A 13,767-nucleotide genomic window follows, 5' to 3' on the forward strand; every position below is an offset into this window, starting at 1 on the left:
GAGTTCGTTGCTGAGATTCACATGCAGCAAGCAGGAAGAGTGAATACTTTAGTCCAAAAGCAGTGGGTAGGCATGCGGGAATATAATTGAAACGATATATAGTCTATAGCATTAGGGAAAGAAGGAAAAGTCTGCAGGGAGGAAGCCTGCTTAAATAGTATTAGAGAACAACGGCCTAAACCAGAGAGGCTGGTTATGTTTCTGTAGCTATTTGTTTGCTATTGGCTTTCCATTATAGACAACTTTGCCGCAACATAAGGAATATGAGACAGTGCATTGTACAAAACAGCGGCTAGGTCTCAAAGACAGGCAAAGATACATGCCATTCAAGACAACGGAGCAGATGTTTGTCAGTTGGACTTTGCTCACTGTTCAAAGAGAATTGTTTGTCGAATACAGGTGCAATTGTCCTTCTGAAAAGAAAGATGGACAGTGTGCAGGTCAGGATCCCATGCGCAAACAGGTCGGCCACTCTCTGAAGTAGAATATCATGTTCTTCTAGATCTGGTGAACGTCGAAACTCTCAAGACCCATATAACCGACTTGGAGGGGGATCTCCGAGGCTATACAGAGCAGTGTGGAGATGAGGGGTAGCTCAAACCCCCGCAGCCTAGATACTATTTCAGATCGTATAGAAAGAATGCGCATTGCTAAAGAATACAGTATTTCAACTCGACTAAAAGCAAATGGCACAATCCAAGCCCTCCCCGGAAACACGTACGGAAAAGCTGGCCCAATGGGCAGCCAACCTCCAATACCACGACCTCCCCGAGGAAGTCATCCAGCGCACCAAGGAGCTCTTCATCGATTGGCTAGGATGCACGATCGCCGGACGACATCACCCAGCTGTCGCCGCTATAGTGAGATTCGTGACGCAGATGGGCCCGTCCTCTGGGAAAAGTGAACTCATTGACGGATCGCTGGGATTATCATCTTCTCCTGCCTTTGCTAGCCTGATCAATGGCGCTTCGTCACACGTAGTTGAGCAGGACGACTTGCATAACCGGAGCATCATGCATCCTGTATGTTCATTCAGTTCGTCACTCGCTTGAGGCTAATCATTAGGCGACGGTGATATTCCCCGCTGCACTGGCCGTCGCACAGGACATCCACGCCGACGGCAAAGAGTTCATCACCGCCTGCGTAGTAGGCTATGAAGTCGGCTGTCGGACGGGCGAGTACCTTGGAAAGAGCCACTACGAGGTATGTATGCAGGCAATTCCCGGGTGCTTGTAGACCAAGCTAAGACGACGACCGAGCAGAAATTCCACTCCACCGCCACAGGAGGCGTCGTCGGCGTCGCAGCCGCTGTCGCTCGGCTCCTACATCTAGACGTCAGCCAGACGCTCTCCGCCATTGGGACAGCAGGCACACAGGCAGCGGGACTCTGGCAATTCCTCCTCGACGCCACACACTCCAAGCAGGTGCACACCGGCAAGGCCTGCTTCGACGGCATCTTTGCTGCCTACAGCGCGCGCGACAGCCTGCTCGGTCCACGCGACATCCTCGAGGGCTCGAAAGGTATGGGCGCGGCGCTGGCTCCCGGGGAGACGGACCCAGAAGCCATCAGTCAGGGTTTAGGGTTGGATTACGCCGTTCTGGGGTCGAGTTTCAAGTGGCATGCGTCATGTCGGCATACGCATCCCAGTGTGGATGCTTTGCTGGCGCTGATGGCGAAGCATCAGGTCAAGTTTCATGAGATTGATGCGGTGGTGGCGAGGACGTACCAGGCTGCGATCAATGTCCTGGGGCTGACGGGTCGAGGCGAGACGGTCCATCAGAGCAAGTTCTCCATGGGGTTTGTTCTTGCAGTTGCGGCGAAGAACGGCCAGGCGATGATCACGGACTTCACGGAGGAAGCGCTGGAGGACGCCGAGCTGCGAGAGTTTCAACAGCGAGTAACGATGGAGCTGGACCCGGAGATTGATGCCAAATTTCCCAAGCAGTGGCAGGGGACGGTCGTCGTGGTGTGCAAGGATGGTAGGAAGTACACCGAGTCCGTTGAGTATCTGAAAGGGGATCCTGAGAATTCATTGACAAGGTATGACTCCAAAGATTTGTCGGAGCAATGCTAATTCTCGGTAGAGCTGAACTCGAAACGAAATTTCGGGCGTTGGCAACATACGGAGGAGTAACAGATACCACAAAGATTGCCGATCTGCAGCAGAAAGGATGGGAGTTGGAGTCTCAGAGCAGTCTCCACGGATTTTCTTTCTAGTTTCCACCGCGTCAACGTATTTCACCATGTCAAAGTGTAGACACATCAACTCTCAGGAAACTCACGCGGATTGGCGTGCATAATCCGTGTATGTGGTTTTCAAGGAAAGGTGTTGCGGCATCAAACCCATTAACATTATGAAGGTCAGCTAGCAAGGCGCTCATCTTCGTGGGCCATCTTATAATGACCCAGCCTCTTCTCCTATGCTGCCTGAACACATAGACTGGAAGGATAGCTTTGATTTTGTGCGTCGTATCAAAGGTGTAGTCATAATTCTTGATGTCAACGGCCATATACATGCGGTCCCCGAAGCTCTGTATCAGATTTGATGAGATGGTTCATCAGATGTTGAACACAGTAAGTCCCAAATGACTGCAGGCAGGCAAGGAGGCAGCTTTATGTGGACATCACATGTTTCGAGGAGGCTGGAGGCTAGTCTACAACCAACTATGCGGAGCGGACGATAAAACAACCAGTCGCTGCTCAGCTAGGTTTCTTTTCCATGAAGCAGGTGCTTAAGCGACACACAATCTTAGTCTACAAGATGCCACAGCAATCTTGGAATGAAGAAACACTGAATCCACCAAGCACTTCGCCCCAGAAAGACGAACCATCGCCTTACCAAGTCATGCTGCAGTCGGCGCCTCCCGACTATCTGACAAACCTCGATGGAGCCACCCGCGAACTCGCACCAGAATATCCTGTGTACTACTTCTTCTACGGAACATTGACAGTGGCTGCAAACCTGAAGAGGGTCATCGATCTGCAGGAGGAACCCAGACTTCGGAAAGCGAAAATAATCGGCTACTCGCTCGCCAAGTGGGGTGATTACCCTGCCTTGATCAATGGGGAGCAGGGACAGGAGATTTCCGGGTATGCGTATCTGGTACAGTGCGAAGAGGAGGCTCAAAAGCTTGCTTATTATGAAACCAACGCATACCGAGTTGCAGACTGCTGGGTATTCTTTACGGATGACGAGGAGCCTTCAGAGGCGCCCGGAAAGACATTTATGTATGCTGGAGATGCACAAGCTTTGCTAGAACAACGATTCGACCGCAAACTTTGGACTCTGCAGATGGGTGGGAAATTGGGGTGATGTACGGAGTGTATAGAGCGATCACAGTAGAAGTCGTTCAAGATAGAATAAGTTAAACAGTGTATCAGCAGTTGCCCTACTGTGCTGGTCCTCACTTGATAAGCGCCAAAGGGTAGAAGTGTTTGGGTCTGCGTTATAAGTTCTTTTGATGAGGAATTAACATCAAAGGTGCTATGGTCTAGGGGTAGGACGCCACGTTGTGGCCGTGTCAGCCCCGGTTCGATTCCGGGTAGCGCCAATCCTCTTTTTGCTTTTTCTTTTTTTCTCTTTAAAAGATTCCAACATCCATGCTTCGTATTTTCTGGTTTATTTTCTTTTTCTTTTGCATGAACAGGGAGTTTCATTTGAAAGACCAGACTAGCTACACAGTATCACGCTCGGACTCTACTGGAAGAGGTAGTACATGCTCAGGGCATTCGACCCTCCACAGACCTCAGTCGAGTCGCCGGCACAGGGCGTCGCACAGCCCGATGTAAGCGCACCACCATTGTCAATCGAGTTCCCACAGAAGCACTGCGTGCCAAACTCCATGCCCGCATACAGATAGCCACCCGCCTCACAGGCCGCCTGGCACTTCTCCACCGTGTTCCCCGCAACATTATACGAGACGGCCAGCGTGCGCGCCTTGGTCGAGTCGGAATAACAGCCCAGACTCTGCCAGATCGGCACAACAACGTACAGGCTGAGCGCGTTGGAGCCGCCGCAGATCTGCGATGCATCCGCAGGACAGGCAATGTTACACTGCGACGCGGCGACAGCGACGCCGTTGTTCATGATCGCTGTGCCGCAGAAGCATTGCGTTCCGAACTCCATGCCTGCGTAGGTGAAGCCGGCCTTGGCACAGGCGGCCTGGCAGGCTTGTACCGTGTTGCCCGAGACGAGGATGGAGGTGTTGAGGGTGCGGTGGTTTGTGTCGTCCGAGTAGCAGCCGAGGCTGCGCCAGCGGAGGGTCGTGTCGATGCCGCAGACGCCGTAGCCGGTTTGACAGCCTGCGCCGCAGTAGACGGGTTGGCTGCCGCAATATCCGAATTGGCTGCAGCAGTCGCCGAAAGCACTGCCGGTGCAGGTTGCACTGCCATTGTAGGCGCCGCAGAGTCCGTTGAGGGAGACGGATTGTCTGGGGAGGAGTGCGTTCTATCGCGTGGTGTGCCTATTAGTTGACCTTTGGCCTTGCAAAGTGGAAAAGGTTATTACATACATCAAAGGTAGTGGGAGTGGCAGAGGCCACGAGAAGTGTGGAGAAGAGCAGAAACAGGGCCATGTCAGGCATGTATCAGTTTGAACCAATAGTTTTGGATGCAATTGGTGTGGAGAACACAGATAACAGTAGGAGACGTGTGCTATTATGCGCTCTTATTTATATCCATAGCTGGTGAGATCTGTGCCCTTCAGCCTTGCCCTTTCTTCGGCAGCTCCGATACAGCTCATGTGCTCTGACCTCTAGGACATACCTCAACGATAGTTCCCAAACCTTATACAAGACAAGTCCCAGAAGATTGGATGTAGTATCAGGCGAGCATTGTTACTGCTCCTGTTCAGCTTTCGACGGACAAAGATGCGCTGGATAGCGCAGCCACTGGCGCACGGCAACTGGATGAGACTTCTCTAGGCCAGGTATTAGGAGTCTACGACCTACAACTACCAATGATCGAGGCTTAAAACTATCTACGTCGTCTAATCTTACCTATACTGGAGTGACTCGCCCTGTGATTTCAATCTGTAAGCCACGTGTATGTCTACGACAGACTGAGGACGGCAGCTTACGGCCGAGATAGACCGGCTCCGGTGTTGTCACGTAACTAACGCCCGGTCAGACACTAACACCCTATTTCTAGTGTCAGTGGCACTTTTGTACCCTTGTCTGTCTTATCGCTGGCCTACTGCAAGGGCCAGACTATCCTTGTATGCCATGCAAGCTAGTGCGTGCTCAGGACATGCATTGCATGTATACTATATGAATATCAAATTTATAGATATATGGACTCGTAGCACAGTTGTAGAAACATTCTTTGGAGTATACTAGTGACTAGATAGAACGCAATGGATCGGAGAATGACTCCAGCACCCTCTGACCGTGCTTCTGCGTGCAGTTCCTTTGCACCGCCATCATCGAGAATCTCCATACCCTCTGGTATGCCTTCACTCGTGTCTGATTCCATTGCCCTAGCTAAGCCGCTTCCAGGATCAGCCGCGACGACTGTTCGCCCTCGTCGTCGATTGAAGAGTTCACGATTGATTGGGGAGTGAGTGTCAGTTTCAATGAAGCTCTCGCCAGATCTGATATTGGGCCTGTAGATTCGAGAAGCCTTGGCTACAGACAGGAAAGCGCACATGGGACTGGGACAGAATTATCTTCTACAGTGCGGTTGGTGTTGCGCTTGGTATGTCTCCTACTGTCACTAAGGAGTCGCCAATGCTCACTAGAGGGTATAGCGCTGTCCGGCTTCATCTGCTACCATTCCGTGGCCACTGTGCCCAAGAATGAGGTTCGTTTCGTCTAGTTCTGGTAGTCTTCGTCGGACTGTTGAGCTGACTGCAATAGTACTGTCTGATCTTGAACGAGGACTTCTCCACTCTGGACACCAGTGTCTGGAACCACGAGGTGCAGGTGAATGGTTTTGGGTGAGCGATAGCAAGCCTACCCGATATGCTCAAACAGTCTCTGATAGCAAATATACAGAACAGGCTCATTCGACTGGACCACTGCCGACCCTCGAAACTCCTTTGTCGACGCCCAGGGTCTCCACATCGTCCCAACGCTGACTCTCCAGGACACAGACATCACACCGGCGCAATTCGTAGACGGGTATGTCCTAGCCTTCTCCGCGATACGAATCATCCTCACTGACTTCTGATAGGTACATGCTCAACCTGACTACAGATGGCACCTGCACCACAACGGACCAACGTCTCTCCAATCTAACCACCGTCTCCAAGTGCGCAATCCGCAGTAACGTGACAGCAGGACAAATCATCAACCCCGTCCGCTCGGCTCGACTAACCACAGCCGGGAAAAAGACAATCAAATATGGCAGGGTCGAGGTAGTCGCTAAACTCCCGGCAGGTGATTGGCTGTGGCCCGCAATCTGGTATGTCCGCCAGTCTGCCATCACATCTAGCACTAGGACTAGGACTAGGACTAGGATTCACGCTAAAGCTCCACCATAGGATGATGCCTCAAGATTCAGTATACGGGCCGTGGCCCGCCAGCGGGGAGATTGACATCGCGGAGAGCCGCGGGAACGACGCGGAGAAGTATCCGCTGGGAAGCAACATCATCAGCTCGTCGATGCATTGGGGCACGACGTACAATAACGATGCGTATCTGCTCAGCATGGGCGAGTGGGGCTCCAAGCGCACCAAGTACTCGGATGGATTCCATACTTTTGGGCTGGAGTGGTCAGAGAAGTATCTGTTTACCTGGCTGGACGGGCGACTACGGGTGAGTGGGCTATACGGTGTACCCCAAGGTTCTTTTCCGGAGCGAAATACTAAAATCCAAACAGCAAGTGCTCTTTTTCGACTTTACCAAGAACGAAAACATGTGGGCGTATGGAAAATTCGCGGGCACGAATGACAATGGCTCGGCACCTACGAACCCCTGGAGTCAGACTGGGCGAGACAACACCCCGTTTGACCAGCCATTTTACTTGATTCTCAATGTGGCTGTGGGTGCAACGAATGGTTATTTCCCGTGAGTATATCCCGATCGAATCTCTCTTTGTTCGCTTGGACGTCGTGGCGCTGACGCGAACTCAATTGCTGTCTGTAGAGACCAGGTAGGGAACAAGCCATGGATGGATAAGAGCGATACATCGATGCGGGATTTCTGGCTGGCAAATAGCTCCTGGCTGCCCACCTGGGGAGACACAAACGACCGTGCTATGATCGTCAGGTCGGTTAAGATGTGGCAGCAAGGGTCTTGTTGAAGTTGTCGGCAGATATTGCTTGTTTGTTTAAGACGGCCTGCATGGTCGTTTAGTAGTCCCAATCATTTAGCGCCAATCAATACTGTTTACAAGCTGTCATCTAGTCACCTGCGGATAGTCCCTGATCGTAGTCTGTGTAGATACGGGAATATCCTCATGATAGACCAAAGAACGGCAAGGGAGGGGACGGAATGCGACTCCCGGCCGACACTATCTTGATAGCGCCCTGCTAAGTTATCTAGCCCCTGCACTAAACTCACAAGCCTGGGGTCAAAGCCCAGCAGAGACCAGTTGTTCGGCTGTCGCTACAAAATACCGCTTATACTACCGTCCATCGAATGGTTCGCTTCGGCTATTCCCTTGGGCGCTACCATCGATAGTCGTTATCTTTGCAACCCATTTAGCCAGAAAGCTAGCACTCACTATTTGTTCGGCGTGGCCGAAAGAACTGCATGTCGCTTGAGCTATCTAGAGATTGCTCGCTGATGTGTAATTGCTAGCCAGCGCTTTTTGATACTATTCACGTTCCGACCAGTCTCGACCTGCAAGGAGGCCATGCTGGATAGCCATCAGCTCGCCAGAAAGCGCCACCACTCTCTGTCGCTTTATCAGTTCGGCCGTAGAGGTCAGCGCTGACGTGTCGGTGGATATCTTCAATCATGGCTCGAGCTCGGCCTTTATCTATTCTCCCTAGTTCTCAAGGTCTTTCTCGCCTTCGCTCCAGGACTGTAGAGCACAATGGCTGTTCCAGCGCCAGACTATGGGCATGAGCTGCCCACTGGGAGTGATGCACCTGATCGCCTCGAACAGAGCGCGTACATGGCCTCCCGATCACCGACACCACAGCTTCATACCGCCGAGCTAGCACAGGTCCTCCCGCCCATGACCGTGCAGCAGAAGACGAGTATGTCGACGAGTTCTCGACGGAGCGGAACACCCTCTCTGCATCCAACGTCAGAGTTGGAGGAGGAAGACAATCCGTATATGGTTTGCTCCCTCCCCTCGCTTCCTAGATACCTACTGACAAATGCAGATGACGAAAAGCCTAGCGCGAAGAGCAACCCTCCTCGGCTGGTTCGACCATTCCAATCCCAACCCGGCAGAGAATCCCTCCTCGGTCTGCGTGGCCATCAAACTGCCAGACGACGCGTACTCCTTCCATCCGGCCGTTATCAGTCCCGGCCTCGCAAAGGCAATCAAAAGACTAGACGAAACGGCCGTCGTCGCACTGTCGTCTCGCGTCACCGCCAGGACAATCGCGACGATCGCCACGGACCAGAAGAGCTTCGTCGTAGAGAGCACGAGCGCGCGGATCCCTGTCATTCCTACCCTGGACGACGTGGACGTGAATCTTACACATTACTCCCGTGCATGCATCGTCCTAGACGAAAAGATCGTTTTGGTCTGGTCGCATGATGCGAGTGGGTTACTTAACATAGCGCATGATGTGGAGATGCAGCTCGGCGGACAGGTGAGTCTCTGTCTACTCACGAGTACAGCTCAGGATATCTGACTAGCCTGCCTCAAAGAGCCCTAGGATATCGAATCTCACCACCCCGAGGATATCCGGCCGGTCAACACCCCTCGGATCCCTCCGGTCAGACGAGCTGCAGAAACCGGCCATCGCGTCCCTTCCCGTGCGTGGCGCGCTGGACGAGAAACAGGATATATACAGCAAAGCAGTGGCGCTGGAGGAGGGGGAGGACGAAGACGCCCCGGACCTGGAGCAGAATGTTGCCCCGAGACCGGCGCTGCGGATCCACGCGGTTAAGATCAGTCTGGCGATTATGCTGGTTATCTTGACGCAGTCGCTGGGGGTGGCGAGGGTAAGTCCATCCAATCAATGTGTAAAAGTATCTGGCTGATTTTGTTGGACAGCTGCTGAATGAGTACATGTGGGATGGAGGATACACACGGTTTGCGCTGGTAGAACCGATGGAAATGGATTAAGGGATATACACTGATCATGCTTAGGTTGTCACCATTCCGCCGCTCGCTCTATTCTCGCTGGTAAATACCTGCTCTGTGCTCTTTGATCGAGCTAACGCAACCAGTTCTTCTTCATCGTATTGGTCACCAGTACCTTCCAGCTCTTCTTCCCCGCGGGGTTCTGTCTGAAGAACTCCAAGTATCACTCTGGTCAGTATCCATGAACCTTCTACTGAGGACGTCTCATTAAAATACATTCAGCCGTCAAGCCCAACCCAAAAGCTCATCGGGACTACGAGCTGGCCCATATCACAATCCAGATGCCTGTTTACAAGGAAGGCCTGAAAGGGTATGTCACATGTCAACCAACCCCTGGAACAAGCGAATACTGAACAGACAGTGTCATCGTTCCAACGATGATGAGCGTCCTCGCCGCAGTCCAATATTACGAAGAACAAGGCGGGACCGCCTCCGTCTTCGTCAACGACGACGGCATGCAAGTGATCCAGCCCGAACTGGCCGAAGCAAGAAAGCAGTACTACCGCGAAAACGGGATCGGGTATACTGCCCGGCCTCCCAATAAGAAAACAGCAGTCAAGAAGAGTGGCTGGGCCTTTGGGCTCTTTCGGAAGGACAAACCCGTGCCAGCCGCAGAAGAAAATTCCCCAGGGGGAGAAGAGGACGGTCCTCTGACGCCGCAGGAACTGGCGAATAAGATCGGATTCGAGCGCAAGGGTAAGTTCAAGAAGGCGAGTAATATGAACTACGGATTGGCCTTTTCGATTCGCGTTGAGGATGAACTGGCTCGTCTGCTGCAAGTGGAGGCAGAGCGACGGGGATGTACGGTTGACGAGTTGACGGTGGACGACGACGAGCGACTCTATCAACAGGCGCTGGATAATATGCTGGCTGCTGATGAGGGCCGTACTTGTAAGAGACATGCAGGAATGTCTTGAATTCCGCTGATATCTGTGGCAGGGGCCGAAGGGAACATCCGTATCGGGGAGTTGATCTTGCTGTAAGTCATTGGCCTTGCTAGAGACCCTTACTGACATACATAGGATCGACTGTGATACTCGTGTGCCGGTGGACTGCCTTCTCTACGGTGCCCTGGAGATGCATGAGAGCCCTGAAGTGGCCATTTTGCAGCACGGATCTGGCGTTATGCAGGTCGTCCATAATCTGTTTGAGAATGGCAGTGAGTATCACGTCCTTGACATTACAATATATGATGAAAACTGACCCAATCAGTTACCTACTTTACCGACGTCGTCTACACAGCCATCAAATACGGTGTCGGGTCCGGCGACGTGTCTCCGTTCGTCGGCCACAATGCATTTCTCCGATGGAAAGCACTCCAAAGCATCCAGTTCGTCGATCCATCCGACGGCCTGACGAAGTGGTGGTCTGACGCACACGTGTCGGAGGACTTTGATATCAGTCTCCGGCTGCAGATGCAGGGGATGGTGGTGCGGCTGGCGACGTACCACAACGGGGAGTTCAAGGAAGGCGTGTCGCTGACGCTGTACGATGAGTTGACGCGGTGGGAGAAGTACGCCTATGGGTGTAACGAGCTGGTGTTCCATCCTTTGTCAGTATCTTTACCTCAAGCTGAATTACCGTCCGTTCTGACCGATGCAGCTACCAATGGTTCTACAAGGGACCGGTAACCCGGCTGTTCCTGCGGTTCCTCTGGAGCAATATGCCTGTTACGTCCAAAGTGACCATCGTGGCATACATCTTCACCTGTAGGCCTCCGCCTCTTTCCCGCCCTTTATCAACGCAGCTAACAGACTAGACTATGCCATCGGCTCTGGCATGCTCCTCGCCACAGTAAACTACATCCTCCTCGGCCTCTTCGACTCGGACATAGACCACCTCTATCTCCCCTCCTGGGGCATCTGGTGCTCGCTCGTCGTCGTCTTCAACGGGTTCTCCTCCATCGCCTTTAGCATGGCCCGCCACCAGCTAAAGGAGGAGACGTTCTGGCGCGCCCTCCTCGACGCAGTCAAGTGGCTCCCTTTCCTGATCATCTACTTCGGCGGGATCAGCCTGAACTGTGCCAAGGCGATTCTGTGCCATGCTTTCAGCATTAATCTCGAGTGGGCGTCGACAGCCAAGGAGATGGGGCCGACGGGATTCTACATCGGGATGGACAAGATGGTGAGGCGGTTCAAGTGGACGTGGGCGATCTGTGTGGTTCTTGCGGGAGGTAAGTTGCCCTAATTAAAGACACAAACGAGGTGAGCTGACTTGATAGTGATGGTCTACTTTGCGGTTGGTGCGCCCTGGGGATGGACGATTACGCCGGGGCCTTATTCGACGGCGAATGTGGCGATTGCGCCGTTGGCTATCCAGATCTGCTCGGCAAGTTTTCTTCCGTTCTTTTTGGGGTTGAATTGATATGGCGTCGGATATAATGGTGGAGATCGTGAAATTGAACGCATATTGAGGATATTATGGAATCTTAAATGTACACACAAGACTTCACAATAAGACTTCAAGGAAGAGACTAGTCGTCACTCAATGTAACTCAGTCGATCCGGGAAGCGTCAGAGTCTGCTCCTATTTTTGATATACCACCGCTCGCGAAGGTTGATTGATCTTTGCGGGTCAAGTATCCAGTAGAGGTTGAATAGCTGCTGAAGAGGCCTAGTTCTCCGCGGATGGGGCTGTCCTGGCCATTAAACTTATGTCTCTCCTAGACCATTAGGGGATATGTACAGGGTATTACTGGGTGATCGTGATCAACCGATCCGACCCAGGAGTAGAAGTATATTGGTGAAGGCTGCCAGAGGAGCAATGACCTATGCAAGCTCATACACCAGGTTGCCTATCCCCGAAAATACACTCTACCGGCCACTCAATCCAACGCTGATGCTCCTCTGGCAGAGAAGCCTGGATACCCGCCAGAACATGCTCATCCCACCCCGTCATCAGCCACGAAGACTGCATGTACTTGAGAAGAATAGCCCAGTAAGCCAAAACAGCCAGCGCAAGCGGATCCTTCGCCTCCAGCCACTCGACAAATTCTTCCGAAAGCCGATACAACCACCCAATGACCAGATGCATCAGATTCACCCCCTGCTTTCCTGCGGCTCTCATCCGATATACCTCATCAAAGATATGCAGCAGATCATACAGGGCCGAATCGTACATCTCTTTAATTGCTGGGTCGCCCGTCTCCGCACGGATCAACACCTGGACAACCCGAATCCGCTCCTTATGCCGCTCCAGCTCCTCCGCCAACTCCGAGTCTACCTGAGCCTCCCCCTCCAGTGCATCAGGCGCCAACACACCCGAAAATACCTCCGCACGCCTGGATTCCACAATCGATTTCACCCCGCGCATGAGAACAAGCCACTCCGCCTGTCCGGAGGCGCTGAAAACGAGGAACTCGCCTGCGCGCGGGCCATGCCCGAAGTACACGAGGCAGATCAGCACGGCCGAGATGTAGATGTACTGGCAGTTGTTCTCGTTCAGGTTGGAGAGCACGGTGGTCACGGAGCGGACGCCGAAGGTGAAGTGGTCGTCTGCTTGTTTCAGGTACTGGGCGCGCATGGCCGGCTGCTGGTGCGCCAGGTGGAGGGCGGAGAGCGCGAGGATGAGATGCAGGATAGACGGGAAGGCAAAGCCCCATTGCGGGACGTGGATGTCCCATAGGTGTTTGCGGTCTTGTCCTTCTGTCACGGTTCTGGCGGTTGAGGTGACAAAGTGGTGGAAGAGTTGCAGGTCTGCCAGGGAGATGCTCTCTAGAGGTGGAGGGGGAGTCGGTCCTGGACTGGGTGACTGTATGCTGGTGTCCGTGGTACTTGACGGGTCTATCTGGATTTCGTATCTGGACGGTCTGAAGCGATATTGTCGGCGCGGTGGTCGGGATGGTGCAGCTGTTTCAGTGGCATAATCACAGATGACTGCATGCTGGCGACAATTGGTGCAGGTCGGCTTTTTCTCATCGCACTGCTTGCATGTCAGTTTTTTGGCCATAGTTATACCCCAGAGGTAAAAGCTGGGTACAGCTGAGTTCAATTGATACCACTGTGGCAGATTGAAGAAAAGTCGTCACTCACTTTGACTCGTCGCTTTTTACAGGTCTTACATCCCAACCGGGATTTCTGATGTGTTCTACGCGCGCGAATCCGACGGCTTTGCTCAGTTTCCATCCTGCAGGTGGTGAGAAAGAAGGATGCGATGGATTAGTTCGTATTCGTTTTAACTTTGGCCCCTTTAGGCAGCAGAAAAATTAGCCGGGATGGACGACAAAGCCGGGATTTTGCCGATAATGGAACAGCAGTAGACCATAAATTAGGTCTGGACACACTTACAACCATGACAGTTAGATTTCCGTAGGTTAAACTGTTGCTGGTCAATAAGGATAAAAAGGGGGCAAAAAGAAAAAAGAAAAAGAAAAGATAATGCGTTAGCTGGGAGTCGAACCCAGATCTATTGCTTGGAAGGCAATAATGCTAACCGCTACACCACTAACGCTGTGGACGGAATGCTATGCCATTTAGTAATACATGTTCCAGAATATTAATAACCTTGGACTTGCTGACCATTCTTTGAAATTACATACAAATATGATAGATATTCTC

The 13,767-nt window shown here is 52.4% G+C and overlaps 7 protein-coding genes and 2 non-coding genes across 9 annotated transcripts; 6 read left to right on the forward strand and 3 right to left on the reverse strand.

Moving 5' to 3' along the window:
* Window positions 1-686: 686 nt before the first annotated feature.
* On the forward strand, window positions 687-2,218 carry Asppvi_004780 (MmgE/PrpD family protein; the record flags this gene model as incomplete). The annotated part of the gene is made up of 4 exons (XM_043300725.1): window positions 687-1,022; window positions 1,066-1,203; window positions 1,263-2,041; window positions 2,086-2,218. The coding sequence occupies 4 exons, from the start codon at window positions 687-689 to the stop codon at window positions 2,216-2,218; spliced, it is 1,386 nt and encodes a 461-aa protein (XP_043156660.1).
* A 544-nt stretch (window positions 2,219-2,762) lies between these two features.
* Asppvi_004781 (gamma-glutamylcyclotransferase family protein) lies at window positions 2,763-3,314 on the forward strand (the record flags this gene model as incomplete). Its single annotated transcript, XM_043300726.1, has 1 exon — window positions 2,763-3,314. The coding sequence occupies one exon, from the start codon at window positions 2,763-2,765 to the stop codon at window positions 3,312-3,314; it is 552 nt and encodes a 183-aa protein (XP_043156661.1).
* Window positions 3,315-3,481: 167 nt separating this feature from the next.
* Asppvi_004782 lies at window positions 3,482-3,552 on the forward strand. The gene has a single exon. It is a non-coding gene; the product is annotated as a tRNA-His (tRNA).
* Window positions 3,553-3,698: 146 nt separating this feature from the next.
* Asppvi_004783 (uncharacterized protein) lies at window positions 3,699-4,575 on the reverse strand (the record flags this gene model as incomplete). The annotated part of the gene is made up of 2 exons (XM_043300727.1): window positions 3,699-4,448; window positions 4,513-4,575. The coding sequence occupies 2 exons, from the start codon at window positions 4,573-4,575 to the stop codon at window positions 3,699-3,701; spliced, it is 813 nt and encodes a 270-aa protein (XP_043156662.1).
* A 779-nt stretch (window positions 4,576-5,354) lies between these two features.
* Asppvi_004784 (uncharacterized protein) lies at window positions 5,355-7,243 on the forward strand (the record flags this gene model as incomplete). The annotated part of the gene is made up of 9 exons (XM_043300728.1): window positions 5,355-5,557; window positions 5,610-5,695; window positions 5,748-5,800; window positions 5,857-5,936; window positions 5,995-6,120; window positions 6,173-6,403; window positions 6,483-6,756; window positions 6,821-7,008; window positions 7,087-7,243. The coding sequence occupies 9 exons, from the start codon at window positions 5,355-5,357 to the stop codon at window positions 7,241-7,243; spliced, it is 1,398 nt and encodes a 465-aa protein (XP_043156663.1).
* A 738-nt stretch (window positions 7,244-7,981) lies between these two features.
* Asppvi_004785 (uncharacterized protein) lies at window positions 7,982-9,193 on the forward strand (the record flags this gene model as incomplete). The annotated part of the gene is made up of 4 exons (XM_043300729.1): window positions 7,982-8,230; window positions 8,277-8,714; window positions 8,773-9,069; window positions 9,122-9,193. 4 exons carry the CDS (start codon window positions 7,982-7,984, stop codon window positions 9,191-9,193), a joined length of 1,056 nt encoding a protein of 351 aa, XP_043156664.1.
* Window positions 9,194-9,492: 299 nt separating this feature from the next.
* Asppvi_004786 (uncharacterized protein) lies at window positions 9,493-11,575 on the forward strand (the record flags this gene model as incomplete). The annotated part of the gene is made up of 8 exons (XM_043300730.1): window positions 9,493-9,521; window positions 9,573-10,102; window positions 10,151-10,190; window positions 10,234-10,370; window positions 10,424-10,763; window positions 10,814-10,920; window positions 10,971-11,384; window positions 11,433-11,575. 8 exons carry the CDS (start codon window positions 9,493-9,495, stop codon window positions 11,573-11,575), a joined length of 1,740 nt encoding a protein of 579 aa, XP_043156665.1.
* A 414-nt stretch (window positions 11,576-11,989) lies between these two features.
* Window positions 11,990-13,159, reverse strand: Asppvi_004787 (Zn(II)2Cys6 transcription factor; the record flags this gene model as incomplete). The annotated part of the gene is made up of 1 exon (XM_043300731.1): window positions 11,990-13,159. The coding sequence occupies one exon, from the start codon at window positions 13,157-13,159 to the stop codon at window positions 11,990-11,992; it is 1,170 nt and encodes a 389-aa protein (XP_043156666.1).
* A 429-nt stretch (window positions 13,160-13,588) lies between these two features.
* Asppvi_004788 lies at window positions 13,589-13,660 on the reverse strand. The gene has a single exon. It is a non-coding gene; the product is annotated as a tRNA-Gly (tRNA).
* Between the last annotated feature and the right edge of the window lie 107 nt (window positions 13,661-13,767).

This window comes from Aspergillus pseudoviridinutans (genome assembly GCF_018340605.1).
Source record: "Aspergillus pseudoviridinutans IFM 55266 DNA, scaffold_3, whole genome shotgun sequence".
NCBI lineage: Eukaryota > Fungi > Ascomycota > Eurotiomycetes > Eurotiales > Aspergillaceae > Aspergillus > Aspergillus pseudoviridinutans.